This window comes from Amphibalanus amphitrite, unplaced genomic scaffold (genome assembly GCF_019059575.1).
Source record: "Amphibalanus amphitrite isolate SeventyFive unplaced genomic scaffold, NRLGWU_Aamphi_draft 000187F_arrow, whole genome shotgun sequence".
Lineage (NCBI taxonomy): Eukaryota > Metazoa > Arthropoda > Thecostraca > Balanomorpha > Balanidae > Amphibalanus > Amphibalanus amphitrite.
Genome location: NW_024881682.1, coordinates 17,994 through 32,874, shown reverse-complemented (window position 1 = coordinate 32,874; position 14,881 = coordinate 17,994). Strand labels below are relative to the sequence as shown.

At 54.8% G+C, this 14,881-nt stretch overlaps 3 protein-coding genes across 6 annotated transcripts; 2 read left to right on the top strand and 1 right to left on the bottom strand.

Annotated features, from left to right (window-relative positions):
* Nucleotides 1-939: 939 nt before the first annotated feature.
* On the top strand, nt 940-6,019 carry LOC122384368. The gene is made up of 8 exons (XM_043371726.1): nt 940-1,175; nt 1,699-1,790; nt 1,956-2,726; nt 3,503-3,604; nt 4,011-4,254; nt 4,950-5,149; nt 5,465-5,887; nt 6,014-6,019. Exons 2-8 carry the CDS (start codon nt 1,755-1,757, stop codon nt 6,017-6,019), a joined length of 1,782 nt encoding a protein of 593 aa, XP_043227661.1. The 5' UTR covers nt 940-1,175; nt 1,699-1,754.
* A 409-nt stretch (nt 6,020-6,428) lies between these two features.
* LOC122384351 (uncharacterized protein KIAA1841 homolog) lies at nt 6,429-8,120 on the bottom strand (the record flags this gene model as incomplete). Its single annotated transcript, XM_043371687.1, has 2 exons — nt 6,429-6,620; nt 6,744-8,120. Coding segments are annotated over 2 exons (1,569 nt in total), but the record flags the coding sequence as incomplete, so codon positions are not given.
* A 425-nt stretch (nt 8,121-8,545) lies between these two features.
* Nucleotides 8,546-11,699, top strand: LOC122384352. Of its 4 annotated transcripts, none has more exons than XM_043371688.1 (3): nt 8,546-8,938; nt 9,231-10,618; nt 10,855-11,699. In XM_043371688.1, the coding sequence occupies exons 2-3, from the start codon at nt 9,239-9,241 to the stop codon at nt 11,305-11,307; spliced, it is 1,833 nt and encodes a 610-aa protein (XP_043227623.1). In that variant the 5' UTR covers nt 8,546-8,938; nt 9,231-9,238; the 3' UTR covers nt 11,308-11,699. The 4 variants fall into 4 exon arrangements, with proteins under 4 accessions (XP_043227623.1, XP_043227625.1, XP_043227626.1 ...); XM_043371690.1 differs by having other exon boundaries at nt 8,919-9,102; XM_043371691.1 differs by having other exon boundaries at nt 8,930-8,957.
* Nucleotides 11,700-14,881: the final 3,182 nt, after the last annotated feature.

Sequence of the window (14,881 nt, the reverse complement as noted above, 5' to 3'; positions counted from 1 at the left end):
AGGAGCCGGCCTCATTATTTAATGTATAAAACCAAATAAATTATCATTGCTCAAAAGTGGAAGAAATGACAAATGAAAAAAGTTTTCCTACAGCGTTGCAATCCAGGGCCCTGTTCATGAAGTCTGCGGCCGCTGCGGCCGGCCGCAGGTTCTAAGCCCCGCCCATTTTTGAAACGTCATCACTCACTCGGCCGCAGCAGCGTTCCATGAACAGCGTCTGCTGCCGAAATAGTTTCCGACAATTGTTTACAACTGAAGCACACCGGTAGATAATTTGTTTACAAAATCGTCTCCATGACAACACGGCCTGCGCCTATTTGACTTCAGTGCGCCAAGTTCAGTGCAATTAGTTTTCTTGAGGCTCGGCGGTCGCTGGATTGCGGCCGCAGAGATCGCAGCGGCCGCAGCAAGATGACGTCATACATTCGTCATACTACATGAGCCCCGCCCCTTTTTGTGACGTAACAACCCGGCTGGCCGCAGCGACCGCAGCGGCCGCAGCGACCGCCGGGGTTCATGAACAGGGCCCTTATTCAAAGATAGTGATGGGCGCGCTAGAAAGCGAGTAAAAGTATTGTAAAGGTACTCCACAAGGTAAAAATAAGGGACAAGAATATCCTTATACTGTTTCAGAATTTGGTAACAAACATTTTTTATGTGTTTTAAATACCCGAACGAATCGATTCCAGAATCAGTCTAGACGATATTATATGGTTTTTGTATGGTGTTGGTGGTACTTGAATGACCAAAGTCAGTACATGTCCATCACCTTTCGATATTTCCGTGGTGCTCGCTCCCATTTCATAGCTGCTCACGGTGTTTTCTGCTGACGTCATATGGTGCTGCTCCACTAGCACCACCATACGGCGTCAGCTGGCGAATTATCCAGTTAATACCAGAGCCCGAGATTATGCGCGCCAACATTTGATTCTCGGCACGTGTTGCAAGGTTTTCCACCGAACAATTAAAAATATAGTACATATTATTGGTTAACGCACACAGCTTGTCACTTGGAACTTACAAAAAAATGCTATTTTTCTCAAGTTTTGTATTTTCATGGCATGGATCACTAAACTGAAGCTCACTGCCTGCTGGTGCGCAAGTTTGTGTTAAGCCATCACGAGGGCCACGCTATTTTATTATTTGCCAGCTGGGATGGATTCCATTAATCATTTGTAATAATTTGTTGGATTGTTTTGATACTTGGGTTGAATTGAGAACGTGACATGCACAGAAAATGTTATTTTTTATTGTTAATTTGTTAATACTAGACAGCACTCTAGACTAGACACTCCCCGCGTTCGATGTCTAGGACGACGAAGATATTACGTTGTCCGGCCAATCACGTTCAAGGTCTGTGGGGGCTCGGCTGTGGTTATGGAATGTTATTGGACGGACGGTGTAGAATCTTCGTCGTCCGAGAGACATCGAACGCAGGGTCTGTCTTTTGAGCTACCTACTGGCTACCTACCTATGGTATTTGCAGGCATATTTGCATTTTGGCAGGATTCAAATTTTGATGCTTGGATGGCAAAGCATGATGTGCTTAGCCTTAATGTGAATCAGAACCATATTTTGTTCAACTCAACTCTGCTAAAACAACTGGTTCAGATTACAATGAACCATCACTGCTCCCACCAAAGGCAGACCATCTCTGTCCTTTTCTTTGTTTTCCTGATGATTGCATTTTGTTTCCAGATATTTGTAGTTCAATTGCACAGCATCTTGTCTGAGAAGAGCATCAATTCAAGAAAATGAACTTTGAAGATGAAGATTTTGATTTTGCTGAGGTTAGGTGTTTCTATTATTGACATTTGCAGACTGCAGTTGGTAAATGGTGTGATTATAGACAAAAAATATTTAAAGGGAGTTAAAGGGTTGCTTGTGTGAAAACAGATACTCCCCCTATTTTGTTCGCTGCTGTTTTGCCAATGCCTCTTTTGCTGACCTTGCAGGGTTTCCTGGACGAGGTCCTGCCTCCAAGTCGGATGCCATCTCACCCTCCTACCGGCAGCAGCAGCGAGCGGCGCGGCGGCTGGGCGGCTCCCGGCGCCGGCCGTCCGGACCGCCCTGACGACCCGGGACTGGGAGGCTTCAGCTGCACCCCTGACTCGGTCAGCGTCAGCCAGATGTTCGGGCTGCGGCCCGGCGCGGCGACCTTCCCCTCCTGGCCTGCTCCCGCCGCCGCCCCCGCCGCTGCCGCCCCCGCCGCGGCGCCGGCCTCGCCCGAGATGTCCACTGCAGATATGTTCGCCGACGACGATGATCTAATGGATGCGGACCTGCTAGACGCCTGTGAGGCGGCCGAGGCGGCTCCTGCGGCCGCCCACCTCCCGACCGTCGGCGCCGTCAGCTCTCAGTCACGTGATCTGCCCAGCGGCGCCGCCACTGGCCCACGTGACATGCTGGACGACATAGGGGAGGCACCACGTGACACGGAAGATAAGCGGAACGGTGCTAAAACGCCGCCGCGTGACCCACCAGCCAGTCGGTGTCCACTAGCTGACCTGAGATCAGGTGACTCACCGGTCGCTGGGTCGGCGTTCCCTGGAAACGGAGCACGTGACTCACCTCTGGCCGGCATGACGCTCCCTGACCGGGAGTCACGTGACATGCCGGCGGGTTCTCGCCGGTCGTCTGACGTGCCACGCTCCGGTGGGCGGCGCTCGACGGGCTCGGCAGTGAAGAGACGCTTCCCCGGACCGGCCGGCATTCTACCCATGACGGTAGGTGTGACTGCGCTGGCGTCGACTCAATTGGCCGGCATATTCTATCCAGTACCCACCACAGTAGATTGTAGATTATAGCGTTAAAGTGGTTTCTTTGGTTAAAATATAGTTAACCCATTCCAATTGCTTTTTTCGCAGGGCAATTTCGCCCCCATTCTTGTTGGAGAATTGCATATGAAGATCGTAGCTTCTGCTTATCTGGCTTAGACTGATGTGAATTATCCGTGAAATTACAGCTCAGATCATATGTTTCCGGTGCGCCTATAAATTTTATCGTTTTATTTCTTGCGAAACGAATTCGCTCAAATGGCCAGCTCATATGTTATTGTCACATTTAGACACATTCTGTGGCTCCCTGGAAATGAAAGCAGATGATGTAAAAATAGTTTCTAGTGTTATCACAGCTCTGGAATTACATTTCAGATTAGCAACTGCTGCAGCTCTTTGGATCCGTGACAGTTACTGTTAGTGAATGTAATTTCTCGTTCATGGCTTTGGTCACGGTTGCCGCGGTGGCAGCACCCGGCCTGCTCGCGAACAACGACTGACCTCTTGTGTCCGTTGTCTGTGACCTCTGTGAGCCATTATTGACCTGTTGTGTTGCTATAGGCCGAGTCCCTGGTGATTCCACTGTGGCACTGTAACTAACCTGTAATCGTTTCAGGGCTCCCTGCTGATCCCATGAGGTGCTATACCTGACCTGTAATCGTTACAGGGCTCCCTGCTGACCATAATACGGTGTCAGTATTGACCAGCTGTGGCGGTTGTTACAGGGCTCTCTGCTGACACTGGCGCACGAGGTCAGTCTCCAGGACGATGACTCGATCGCCGCTGGGGAGGACGATGACCCCAGCCTGCATGACCCGGTCTCGGAGGTGAGCTGGGGCGAAGCCGTCTGTAGTCACTTTGGTGAACTCGTGAGAGACTGGCAGACTCGGACATTTTTGTATTGGTGTGTGGTTTAGCTTTAATTACGTATGCACTATGCATATGCATATTATATTGCCCGTTGTTGAGGAAAACGTTGTGTACGGAGTTGCATGTGTCGTTCGCTATCCCGCTGGTCGAAATAACACCAGCCACGATCAATAAGGTCCGACTTGAGCTTCTGCCGTTAATGTGAAGTAAGGACGATATGCCCAAATGCGTTCAATGCTCAGCCTTTTGCTTCGCATTTTTAGTACGCTTTCCTGCATAACCCTTGTTATCCTACAGTGCGGCGTCCCCAACCTATCTCACAACTCGCCGACGCTCACCGCTCTCTCCACGCCCTCCGCTCAGAGTCAGCTCTCGCAGCCGGAGGACACTGCCGCCTGGGAGGCCGGGCCGTGGCGCCGACTACTGGCCGAGCTGCGACTCTCGCCGGCCGACGCCGACGGCCTGCCGCGCCGCATTAACCTGGGCGCGGTGCGTCGCGCGGCGGCCGCCAACCAGCTGCGCAAGGTGCCCCTGCTGGTGGCCGTGCTGCACAGCCTGGAGCCCACCTCGGACCTCAGCTACCAGGCCACCTTCCGCGACCCCACCGGTGAGTAGGGGGGGGGGGACAAGTGAGACCTCGGACCTCAGCTACCAAGCGACTTCCCGCACCCCACCGGTTAGTGTGTGATTGTGTGTGTGTGTGTGGGGGGGGGTGATAGGGGAGACCTCGGACCTCAGCTACCAGGCCACCTTCCGGGACCCCACCGGTCAGTAGGGGGGGGAGGGGTAGGGGGGATGGGGACCTCGGACCTCAGCTACCAGGCCACCTTCCGCGACCCCACTGGTTAGTAGGAGGGATGGGAGACGGCTTTTGGACCGGCCGGTTGAAGGGAGGACGTCGGTAGCTGGTGATTTGGATCGCCGGGAAGATACTTATTCGGGCAGTTAGGGCATCGCTGTGAATAGATAAGAGGCATCGTTGTGAATAGATAAGAGCATCTGTTTACATTGAGAGCTGTTTGTATTGCGAGGTGTCTGGAGTTACTTGAGAAGATCCTAGAAATGATGCTATCTTATGTGCATAGAAATGGAACTCTCAGCAACATATCTTCGGAAATTAAACACATCGTCAATGCGTCATAATAAATGGCTGAATTCGATAAATGGTAACATGTCTGCATTTGGGGCGTGATTTTCTGAGATACTACCCATATTGAAGCTCACTGATAGATCTTAGCACGCAGTCAGAACGGGACACGGGTGATGACTGTGTCACTGTATCCGTCCTCGTCTACCCGGCAGGTCAAATGGAGGGAACCGTAGCCAAGGACGCGTTTGAGCACGGTGGCGCCGCGCTGCGGCCGGGCTGCGCACTACTGCTTCGTGACGTGGTCGTGTGGCGGGAGTCAGCACGGCGGCTCTATCTGAGCGTGACCCGGCGCAGTCTGGTCTACCTGGCACCGGAGACACCGGCCGGGGCCGACTCCGCGCCCGTCGTACGGGTAGGTGTTGGGGCTGGGGAAGGGGAGTTGGTCCTGAATTGGCAGTAGAGGTTTAAACCCAGCCCACGATGAATGAGCTTTGCCTCTGAATGGTTACCTTTTTAATTTGGCGGATCGAACTTAGATGTGACAATTGAATTTCAGTTCATTGTCTGACTTCTGAAGTGATGTTTTATTTTTTTCCCCATAGAGAGCAGTTTCAGCTGTCCAGCTGTCTACAGAATGCGTCCGACCCGTCTTTGCTCTTTCCTAATCCGTATATCCCGAACTGCGCCGTGATGTGGTCAATGACTTTTACCCGCCCTCTGCCGTCAGCTGTCCGAGCTCAGTGAGGCAGAGTTGACGTCGGCACGGCTCGTGGAGGAGCCGCCAGAGGTGGCTGTACTCCAGGAGTCTCCTCCGCCGTCCCCGCCGCGGCCGCAGCTCTACCCGACCCCTCAGCTGTCCGGCGGCGGCGGCAGCGGCGGCGGCCGCTGCTGGCGGGGCCGTGGTGGCCGCTCGTGGCGCGGCAGAGGTGGCGGGGGTTCCTCCAGAGGCCGGCCGGCGCCCTACTCCACCCCACAGCGAACCGGTGGTGGCAGTAGTAGAGGTGCAAACTCGGCGTCCCCCGCCCTGCGCTCAGCGCCGGCCGCCAGTCGACCTGCCGCGACCTCTCCCCTGACCTCCGGGTCGGCACACCCACCCCGGGCGGCGGCGGCGGCGGCAGCCTCCCCCGCCCTCCGGCTGTTCTCCAGACCGGCCGCCCCCGCCCCCGCCCCCGCCGCGCCGCCGCCCCCAGCGGCCGCCAAACACAAACCGGACACCATCTCTGCCGCCGAGATCGACGCCATGTTTAATGATGACGATGATGTGCTGTTCGGGCAGCTCTGACCGCTAAAAGTGCGTAGCTGAAATGGTGCCGCCATATGAAATGGTTTGTTGAGCTGTGAAGCATGCCAAGTGTTTATGTGTATATTATCTCAGCTTGTCAGGTGCATTTGTTTTCTACATGGTCGATATTATGAAGCCTAGTTATCCTACATTTTTAATATATGGCCTTTGTTATTGATCAGTGTGTTTGTCAATCGTTTCTAGTCTACCGTTAATTAGGTAATCTGCGAACAGGTTGTGTGTTATTGGTGTATTTAATCCGTACCGCGCATTGAGTGCAACGAGACAGGCGCCCATACCATTATCTCGCTACAAGCGGGCTCATGAATGGCGCACCTGACTGGGTCGTGACTTTTCGAAAATCTCCCGACTCTAGCTACCTCTGACCTGCGGACGGGTTCTCGCAGCACTATTTCCTCCTTCCTCTCCGGTGTCGGCCGTCGGATGTTGGCGGCTCTGCCGAGGCCCGCAGCTCGCGCTCTATCACCAGGAACGACCCGGCGGCGGCGAGTCCGCGCCGCGCGCGCCAGCCGGCCTGCCTGCCGCTGAGCTGGTCGGCCAGCCGCCGCAGCTCGCCGGTCTCACGGTGTCGCTGGGCGTCCTGGTTGTGACGAGTCGAGGCGGCTGGGGTCCAGACGGCGGGCGGCGGCGGCGGCGCTGGCTCTGGCCGCTCGCCGCCGCGCCGCCGCCACAGCTGGGCGGTGCGCGGCCGCGCCGCCCCCGCCCCGGCCGCCGGTTCCGGCGGAGGAGCGCCCTCCTCCTCGTCATCTGAAGCGGTGAAGTCGGCTGAATCCAGCGATATGGAGCGCTGTGGTGTAGCAGCAGCGGCAGCCTCGCCCTCCCTGGGCCGCAGGGTAGCGGGCAGCAGGCCGCAGTCGCCACCGCCGCTGACTCCAGACGGCACCAGTTGCAGCTCAGTCTGAGCGCGCAGCGGGGCGGCGTCTCCTCCTCCCTCCACCGCCCCCTCAGCCCCGGCGGACGGCGGCGGTTCGACGGCCAGCGAGCGGTGCTCCAGGAGATCCTCATACACACCATCATCAGCTCGCAGCGCGACCTCTGGCGCCGGCTGCACCAGGTGGTCGCGGAGGAGACATCCAGCACCTCCGCGCAGTCTGAGCGGGTCGAACTGAACGGCCGTACCCCCGCAGCACGGGTGGTGGCCGAGAGGGGTGGCTGCCGACCGGCCGAGCGTGCCGTAACGCGCCGGCTCCGGGTGGAACCGACAGCCGGCCAGGTGGGCGGCTGCGAACGGCGCCTCGCAGCGGGCGCACCAGAGGAAGTTCACGGCCGCCCACAGACGCCAGTAGACGAGCCGCCAGGAGCGCAGCTGGCGGCGGAGCTGGGCCACGTGCGCGCCCAGCTGCCAGTCCGTGTCGCGGCGGTGCCGGTACGCCACGCGGCCGTCGGCGCAGACGGCCAGGTTACGCGCTGCGCAGGGTATGTGCGCAGCTACCTCCGGGAGAAGAAGTCGGCCGCAGTCGGCACAGCGGAACAGCTGCGCTGCGGTGCGCTGGTGGGCTCCGGCTGGCCGCGGCCGCGCTCCACACAACCTCGCGGTCAGCTGGCAGTAGAGCCGACTGCGCAGCCGCTCGTGCTCAGAGAGCGCCTCAACGCTGCGGTGGTCGAACAGGGCGGCCAGCCGCGCCATCAGCCGGTCACTGAGGCAGGCCACGCCCGGCCGACCGGCCACCGCCGACAGGTCAGCGCCAATGAACGCCACACACTCATCCACGAGCGGCTCCATTCGCAGGAAGTCGGCCGAGCTAAGTACGGACACCACCACGTCGGCGGAGAGCTCCGGCGGCGCGGCGTCCGCCGAGCGGCTCTCCAGCCAGCGCATCAGCCAGCCGAACACGGCCAGCTCGCAGTGGATGGTGATGTCGACGTTCTCTAGCTGCTGGCCGCGCACCACGTCACGGAAGTACGGCATGTGCTCCAGCAGCACCTGTTTGGCGCAGCTGAACTGCTGGCAGCGCCGCTGCGCGTCGTCCTGCACCTGGATGGTGATGATGACGTCCTGCTCGGCCAGGCTGAACTCCCGGCGCTGATCGCGGTCACGGTCCCGCCGCCGGCCGCGGCCCGGGACCCGCTCCCGCGGACGGCCGGCGGCCAGAGGAGGAGCGGGCGACGGACGCGAGCCGAGCACCTCCGTCAGGTGGGGCAGCAGGCCGTCCAGCAGGCCCGTTTCGACCAGCTCCTGGACCTGACCCACGTCCACGTCCTCACAGCCGTCCGGCAGCGGCGGCGGCGGCTCGTCGTCCAGGTGCAGCCACCGCTTCAGCCGGTAGGAGGTGAGCAGCAGCTGCAGCGCCGCGAACGGGTACGGCTCCTCCATACCTCACAGTCGCGTCTGGAAACACCGCAAGGAGTGCGAATTGTTTCAGCAGATGTAAGCCGAGATCGAGATGTTCGAAAAAGTTCACGTAGGCATTTGCGGATTTTTCATTGTATTGTCGACTTCCTGATTCGGATGGCGAGGGAAATAACGCCATCCGGAAAAAAAAATACGAAGCCTCTTTGAAAGTCGAACTGCGAACATCAACAAGCCTTTCAAAAACTTTACAGTTCATGCCTGGCGTCTGGCGACCGACTACTCTAATTACTTACCGAGGCTTGTCTTCTTAATCCCCCTTTCCAGTGAAGCCAACAGTACTGATATTTGATAACGTTTCTAGGGTCTGGGATGAGGTTTTGGTGGTGGGTGTTTCCAGGGTATATAGAAGGTGTTTCGCTCATCGATCCAGCACCGTCGGCTTGGCGACGGCGGAATAGGGGGAGCTGAAGGGATTTAGGGATTTGGTAGCAATTAGTGCAATGCTTCCATATTTGCGCTTCTTGGCGCTCTAGCGACATATTTTGCTCGCAGGTGGAGCACGCGCAGTGCGCACGTGCGTCGTCTGTGAAGATTGCAGGGCAAAGGTACGTTTTTAAAAAGAAGGTTACTGTTATTAATAATCTCTCTCAAGCTTATATACGGCCTTGCTCTCAAGTTATTTTGTTGCTCAGCTTCATTTCATTTTACCCCGCAGAACGCATGATTTGTAACTAGGTTCATTGACATGAGCTGAAGAGGCTATTGGTAGGTAGGTAGTCAATTTTGTTAAAATGAGTGGTTTTGTCAAAATCATTGTGTAAATGTAATATGGTAAAAAGTTGCATTTTTCATTTTTGTGTCCGACAATAATTTATGTGAACTGTTCTTTCATTTCAGCTTGAGCAATGACTCGGTTTGCTCGGTACTCAACGAAAGGCATCAAGAAGCCTCCATTAGATGCTACGCCATGGTCAGAAATGGCACCTCCATCAGCTGAGAAACACTCGGCTGCAGCTGCTGGTGCCAATTCAAATGCCTCTGTTGTCAAAAAACCTGTGGCAACTCTGAAAGGTAGTGGCAAGAAAGCCAAGGGAAAGTTGTCAGCTCAGCTAGATCACTTCAGGACAGCATCCACTGGCAAGAAAAAGGGGAAAAAGATAGATGCAAAGCGTCTGAGTCTGCCACAAGAATTCTCGGATGATGTTGACTATTCCAGCAAATCTGATGCAGATGACTCAATGGAAGCTGAGTCACCCAAAGTGAACATGGAAAATTATCAAAATAAGGAAGTGAAAGAACAGAAATCTCAGGGTGCAAAAAAGAAAAAGAAGAAGCATTTGAACATGATTGCTGCCACATCAGTTGATTTGGAAGGAGATAGTGAAGGAAAAGTTCCTGATGTCAATCTGCAAGGGGAAGATGATGTTAAGTCGCCAACTAAAGGAAAGAAAAGGAAAAATCAAGATGCCAACATGCACAAAGAGAAGAAGAAACATGTCATAAAAGATGGTGACATGGTGAAGCCTCCTATCATGAAAGATGAACAAAATGGAGATGATTTCTCAGCAGAAGAGACATCGGATGCACAGCCGATGTCTAAAAACATCGGTAATTTACCTGTGAAAAACAAGAACAAGAAGCCACAGAAGCAGAAGTGGCAGCAGAAGCTGCCGGCGGCGGCCTCCGGTCCCCCTCTGCTGGCCGAGGGTCCACTGATGACCCAGTTCGAGGGCTACTGGGTGCGCCGGCGTGCCGTGCCGCGTCTGGAGCGGATACGCGCCGAGCTGGCAGCCTCCATCTCCGACCCGCAGACGCTCAAACGCGAGATGAAGAAACGCAAACGTGCCGAGCACCGACTGCTGCTCTCGCAGCTGGCGGCCCGTGGTGCCCGAAAGCCCACCTCCGCCGCCGCTCGGCTCCAAGACGACGCGGCCGAAAACGACGACGAGGATGGCGGAGACCATGCTGATGTTGCCCAGGGGTCTGACGCTGAGGAAGACAAGGACGACGCGAGTGACGGCGAGGCGGACACGCCTGGTGAGGAGCGCTCTCCGCCGGCGAAGCGCCGAACAGTGGCGGACGTGCGAAACCCCGGCGGCGGCGCACCGCGGGAGGAGCGGATGGTGAAGTTTGACGGCGTCTGGATGACGGCGGACGCCGTGGGCCGGCTCAAGGAGCTGCGCCGCCAGCTGAAGCTGCAGCGCGTCTCCGAGATGGTCCTCAAGCAGACGATGAAGACGGCCCGCCGACGCGAGGAGATGAAACGCAAACGAGACGCTAAGCGGGTGAGTGGACATGAGGCATATAGCCCTGGGTGGGACTTTTTACTAAAAGATAAGTGTGGATAGGTATAGTTCAGGTGCCATCCCGGGAAGTACATAAGTGGAGTTATTTACTGTTCAGTGCGTTGCGTGTTACTCGCGTCTGTGCGTTCTTCGATCAATTGTGTTCGGTATATGGCGCCTATTCGGTATCTCCCCCTCCCCACTCACCGTCATCTGACTCTCCCCTCCTCCGGCAGGTGTGTCTGGGCTGCCGTCAGCCGGGCCACCTCATCGGCGACTGTCCGAACCGCGCTCCGGGCCTGAAGGCTCCGGTGACGGGCCTCTGTTTCCGCTGTGGCTCCACCGAGCACCGTCTGTCAGAGTGTCGGCGGCCTTCCGACGGCGGCAAACTGCCCTACGCCGTCTGCTTCGTCTGCGGCCAGACTGGCCACCTGTCACGCGACTGCGCGCTCAACCCCAACGGCGTCTACCCGAAGGGCGGCTCGTGCAAGGTGTGCCAGCGCCGCGACCACCTGGCCGATGACTGCCCGGAGCGCCGAGAGGAGGAGGCGGCGGCCACCGCGCCGCGACTGGCGACCATCGGCGACGGGCCACTGGAGGAAGACTACAAGCACGACTTTAGGGAGACGCAGACGATGGCTGTCTCCGCCGCGCCCGCCACCAGAACGCCCAGGAAGGTGAAGTTCTAAGGAGGAGAGTGAATTCGGGAAGGTGTGCTGAAGATGAGGAGGGAGAGAGGGAGGGCCTGCGGGATTGTTAGAAAGATGGCGCCACGGTTATGAGTTGTGGGAGGTCGGCGTGACATAAGATGAGTTGTTTGAGAGTGGCGTATTATTGTTTTGATATGCGGACACGTCTCGGAGAGAGAAACTGTTAGCCGTGCTCGCCAAATTTGGAATTATTTGTTTGAATGGGCTTTGAAGGGGTTATTCGATAGGTATCTTGGTATCCCACACCAATGTGTCTCGGACACTGCTGACGGTTTTTCAGTAATTTCTCGGTTGGGGAGGGTCGTGAACTTGAATAACGTTCAGCTTGTGCTTTCGACGCTCATTTTCAATACAATGGAACTTAAGCTTCGGAGAGTATGTTTTGTCGCTCAAAGTTTTTGGACTTGAAAGAATTGTCAGCGACTTTGATAAGTTTTCCAAACTTTTGAGCCAAGCAAATAAGCAATTGTGCCTTCAAATGGCAGGTAAAGCTGAGCTTGCAACAGCCCCGTTTAATACGCGGCGTGGTTAGGCTAGGCTAAGTTTGGTGAGATCATAGATGACTTATGACTGAATGATAATTTTTAGTTTGGAAAGGCATTTTGTATATGATTTGCATTTGTTATGCTGACGGTTTTTGGGACACCTTCTCTTCGGATCTTATGTAGACGAACTTTGAACACCTTTATAAACAAGTTACTCTCCATCATAACGCCTGGCATCCTGTAAAAGGACTAGGCAAAGGCAACGGTTTCTAGAACGGATGACAGGCGAATAGATTCGAAATTGACAGAAACTGTGAACGTGAAGCTGGGGATATTTAGGGCAGGTTAGCCTGACACTGCGGGGTGTGAATTGAATAAATGATAGAAAATATATAACAGGGCTAATGGAATACAACTTTGCACGGGGTGTAAAAGATCTATACCTACAAGTGGGAAACGGGCTTAAATGGAACAAGGCAAGCGGAAACGAGGGTGGACGTAAAATGACCAAAAATAGAAATCTAAATCAGACGGCGTAGGGCATTTGGGACCGGGTCGTTTGATCTACGTGCATATGGGCGATATCAAAGTCCCACGATCCTGGGAGAGTGAGTCACGGCAGGCTATTGCGCAGTCCGCCTCCGCCGCTGTGGGGAGGGGGGGGGGGTTGATCTGGCCGCCGTCACGCCGCCGCCGACGGCCGTCGTCAGCGATCGGCGATCGGTCGTTTGGGCTGTTTGGATCAGCGTCGATTTAGCTCGGTTTCCCGGAGCGGTGGCCGTGCTGATTGTTCCAGTGACAGACAGTTTACCGCGGGCCGTGCAGTGTTTGCCTGATGGTTTACCTCTCTGATGAGTTCCAGCAGCGCAGTGCCGCTGCAGGCTCCCACCCGCCGCCGACGTCCGCACGCCCACACTCGCCCGACTCGTCTCGCCTACACAGACTACACTTCGGCAGGCAGTTACACCTACTGACGTCTTACTCCCACAGTCCCATACCCGCCCGACTCTCCTTACACAAACAGTCCGACAGGCATTACACCTACCGACGTCTTACGTCTTCATCCGCTGGTGAAGACGTAAAACGTCGTCTGACGTCTCCAGTCCACATCCGCCTGACTCCTGACTGACCACCGCCCGGATCCTGGCTGACGCACGCACATCTACACACACCAGTCATTTGGCTTCCATACCTACATATTACCTAGTCTTACACCCACGTGTCTCCTGACGCCCGCACTCTCACACCTACACCCGTCAGGCACCTTAGCTCCCCGGCGGTCTACCGGATGCACCCCACTGTCGGGCTAGGTCGGCCTAAGCCCCGGCAGGACGACAATCGGTCTGTTTGCGAGTCGGCTGTAAAGTCGAGCTGAGCAAACACCTCGGACGACAGGTGGGGCGGCGCCGACGCGGCGGAGCACCGTGGCAAAATGTCGCCGCCGGCTCGAGAACGGGCGGAGCAGGAGGCAGCGCGAATTGCGGTGTTGTTTGAGGGGATCTGAGTGGATTAGGTGCGGGTAAACGCAGTGGCGGCGGAATACCTTCAATAGGGGGGGGGGGCACTGCCGACTTTTGGTCCCATTCTTTTCATGCAACGCCCATAGGGCTATTGTAAAAATGCCAAAATCAAAGGGGGGCATGGTGCCCCGGTGCCTCCCCCCCCCCCCCCGTTCCGCCGCCTATAAGTAAACGCAGCGGACAAGCCACACTGCTACTGGCAGCCAGTCATACAATGGGCTCCGTCTGAGTAAAAGAGCATTCGCATTAATGGTTTGTCAGTGGTTTCTTTGCAGGTCGAAACAGCAAAACAACTTATGTAACATGCTTTCTTGTGTTACCATTGCGAGCATTGTTTTGTTTCTTATTTGCCTTAATCGAGCAATTGTAAAACTCATTCTTTTCATCATTTTCTGCGAATGTGGGCACGGCCGTTTTCTCATCACTAGCACATGCATCTTCTCGAAACTAGGTGACCCCAGCGTGGAACGCCTGCAGATATGCTGCACCGGCAGCGCTCAGCTGTTGTGCGGTGCAGTATGATTCCAGGCGTTCACCACTTGTGCCATCTATCGGCAAATAGATAAGCTGACCTACCGAGAACTGTCCCAAACTCTGTGTTCAACATTACCTGCATGATCACGTGAGCGATTCGTGAAGTGCAGAAAATATATTTCGGTATCTAACTAGTAACCGGTCAGTGATCTCTGTGAGACATAAAATCGTATGTTTGTGCGATGTGCATTGTGCATAGGTACCTTTATGAGCATAAAGAGCCGGTCCATTAGGCATTTAACGTCGGAAACAAAGCTTCGATTTTATGGCAGTCTTTCATTTAGCGAACAATACATCGGTGTTAGTACCTACCTGTAATGGAATATCTTATTTTTATCTCATGTTTTATTTATGATTCAGTTCAGCTCTTATTTCGTTTTCGAAGGGAAGACATCATTTCCATTCGTTTCTTTCTGTGATAGGTACCTACGGTACCTACATATGTGTGGTTTCCGAAACCCTTCACAAGTTTTTTATCCTTCTCATTTCTCATGAATCAGACGCGAAAGCCGTCTCACTAATAGCCTCGTGTTTGATATACGCGGACCACTATGACGTTCAGAATTAGATCTCATATTGAGTTACAGTGAATGTAATGACGGCGACCGCTCAGAGTATACAGCATACACATCACGTGATGACCAAACCAGAGAGGACGCAGATGCGTCGCCTGTCTATAAGTAACATAATACTAATGATAGACGGCACCAGACTCAGACCTTAATTCAATTCATTCTATAATAGTTATATTTACTTAATACGACTGCTGGAAGAAGGCTAGCGCGAAAGATTACAGCCTAAGAGAAGGATACAATATGGTTTCGTATTTCCCTGTATCTTAACCGTTTTTGTCACATGATATCGGAATATGTACCTTCTCTTAGAACATCGGCTACGGGAAAGATCTGTATGTAGCTCGGCACCTAAAACCTAAATTCGTGGCAGAATGACAGAAAAACGGAGTTGTCTAGGCTTTTTAACTGAGTTCCCTCGCGAGAACGGCATTTTCGCCGA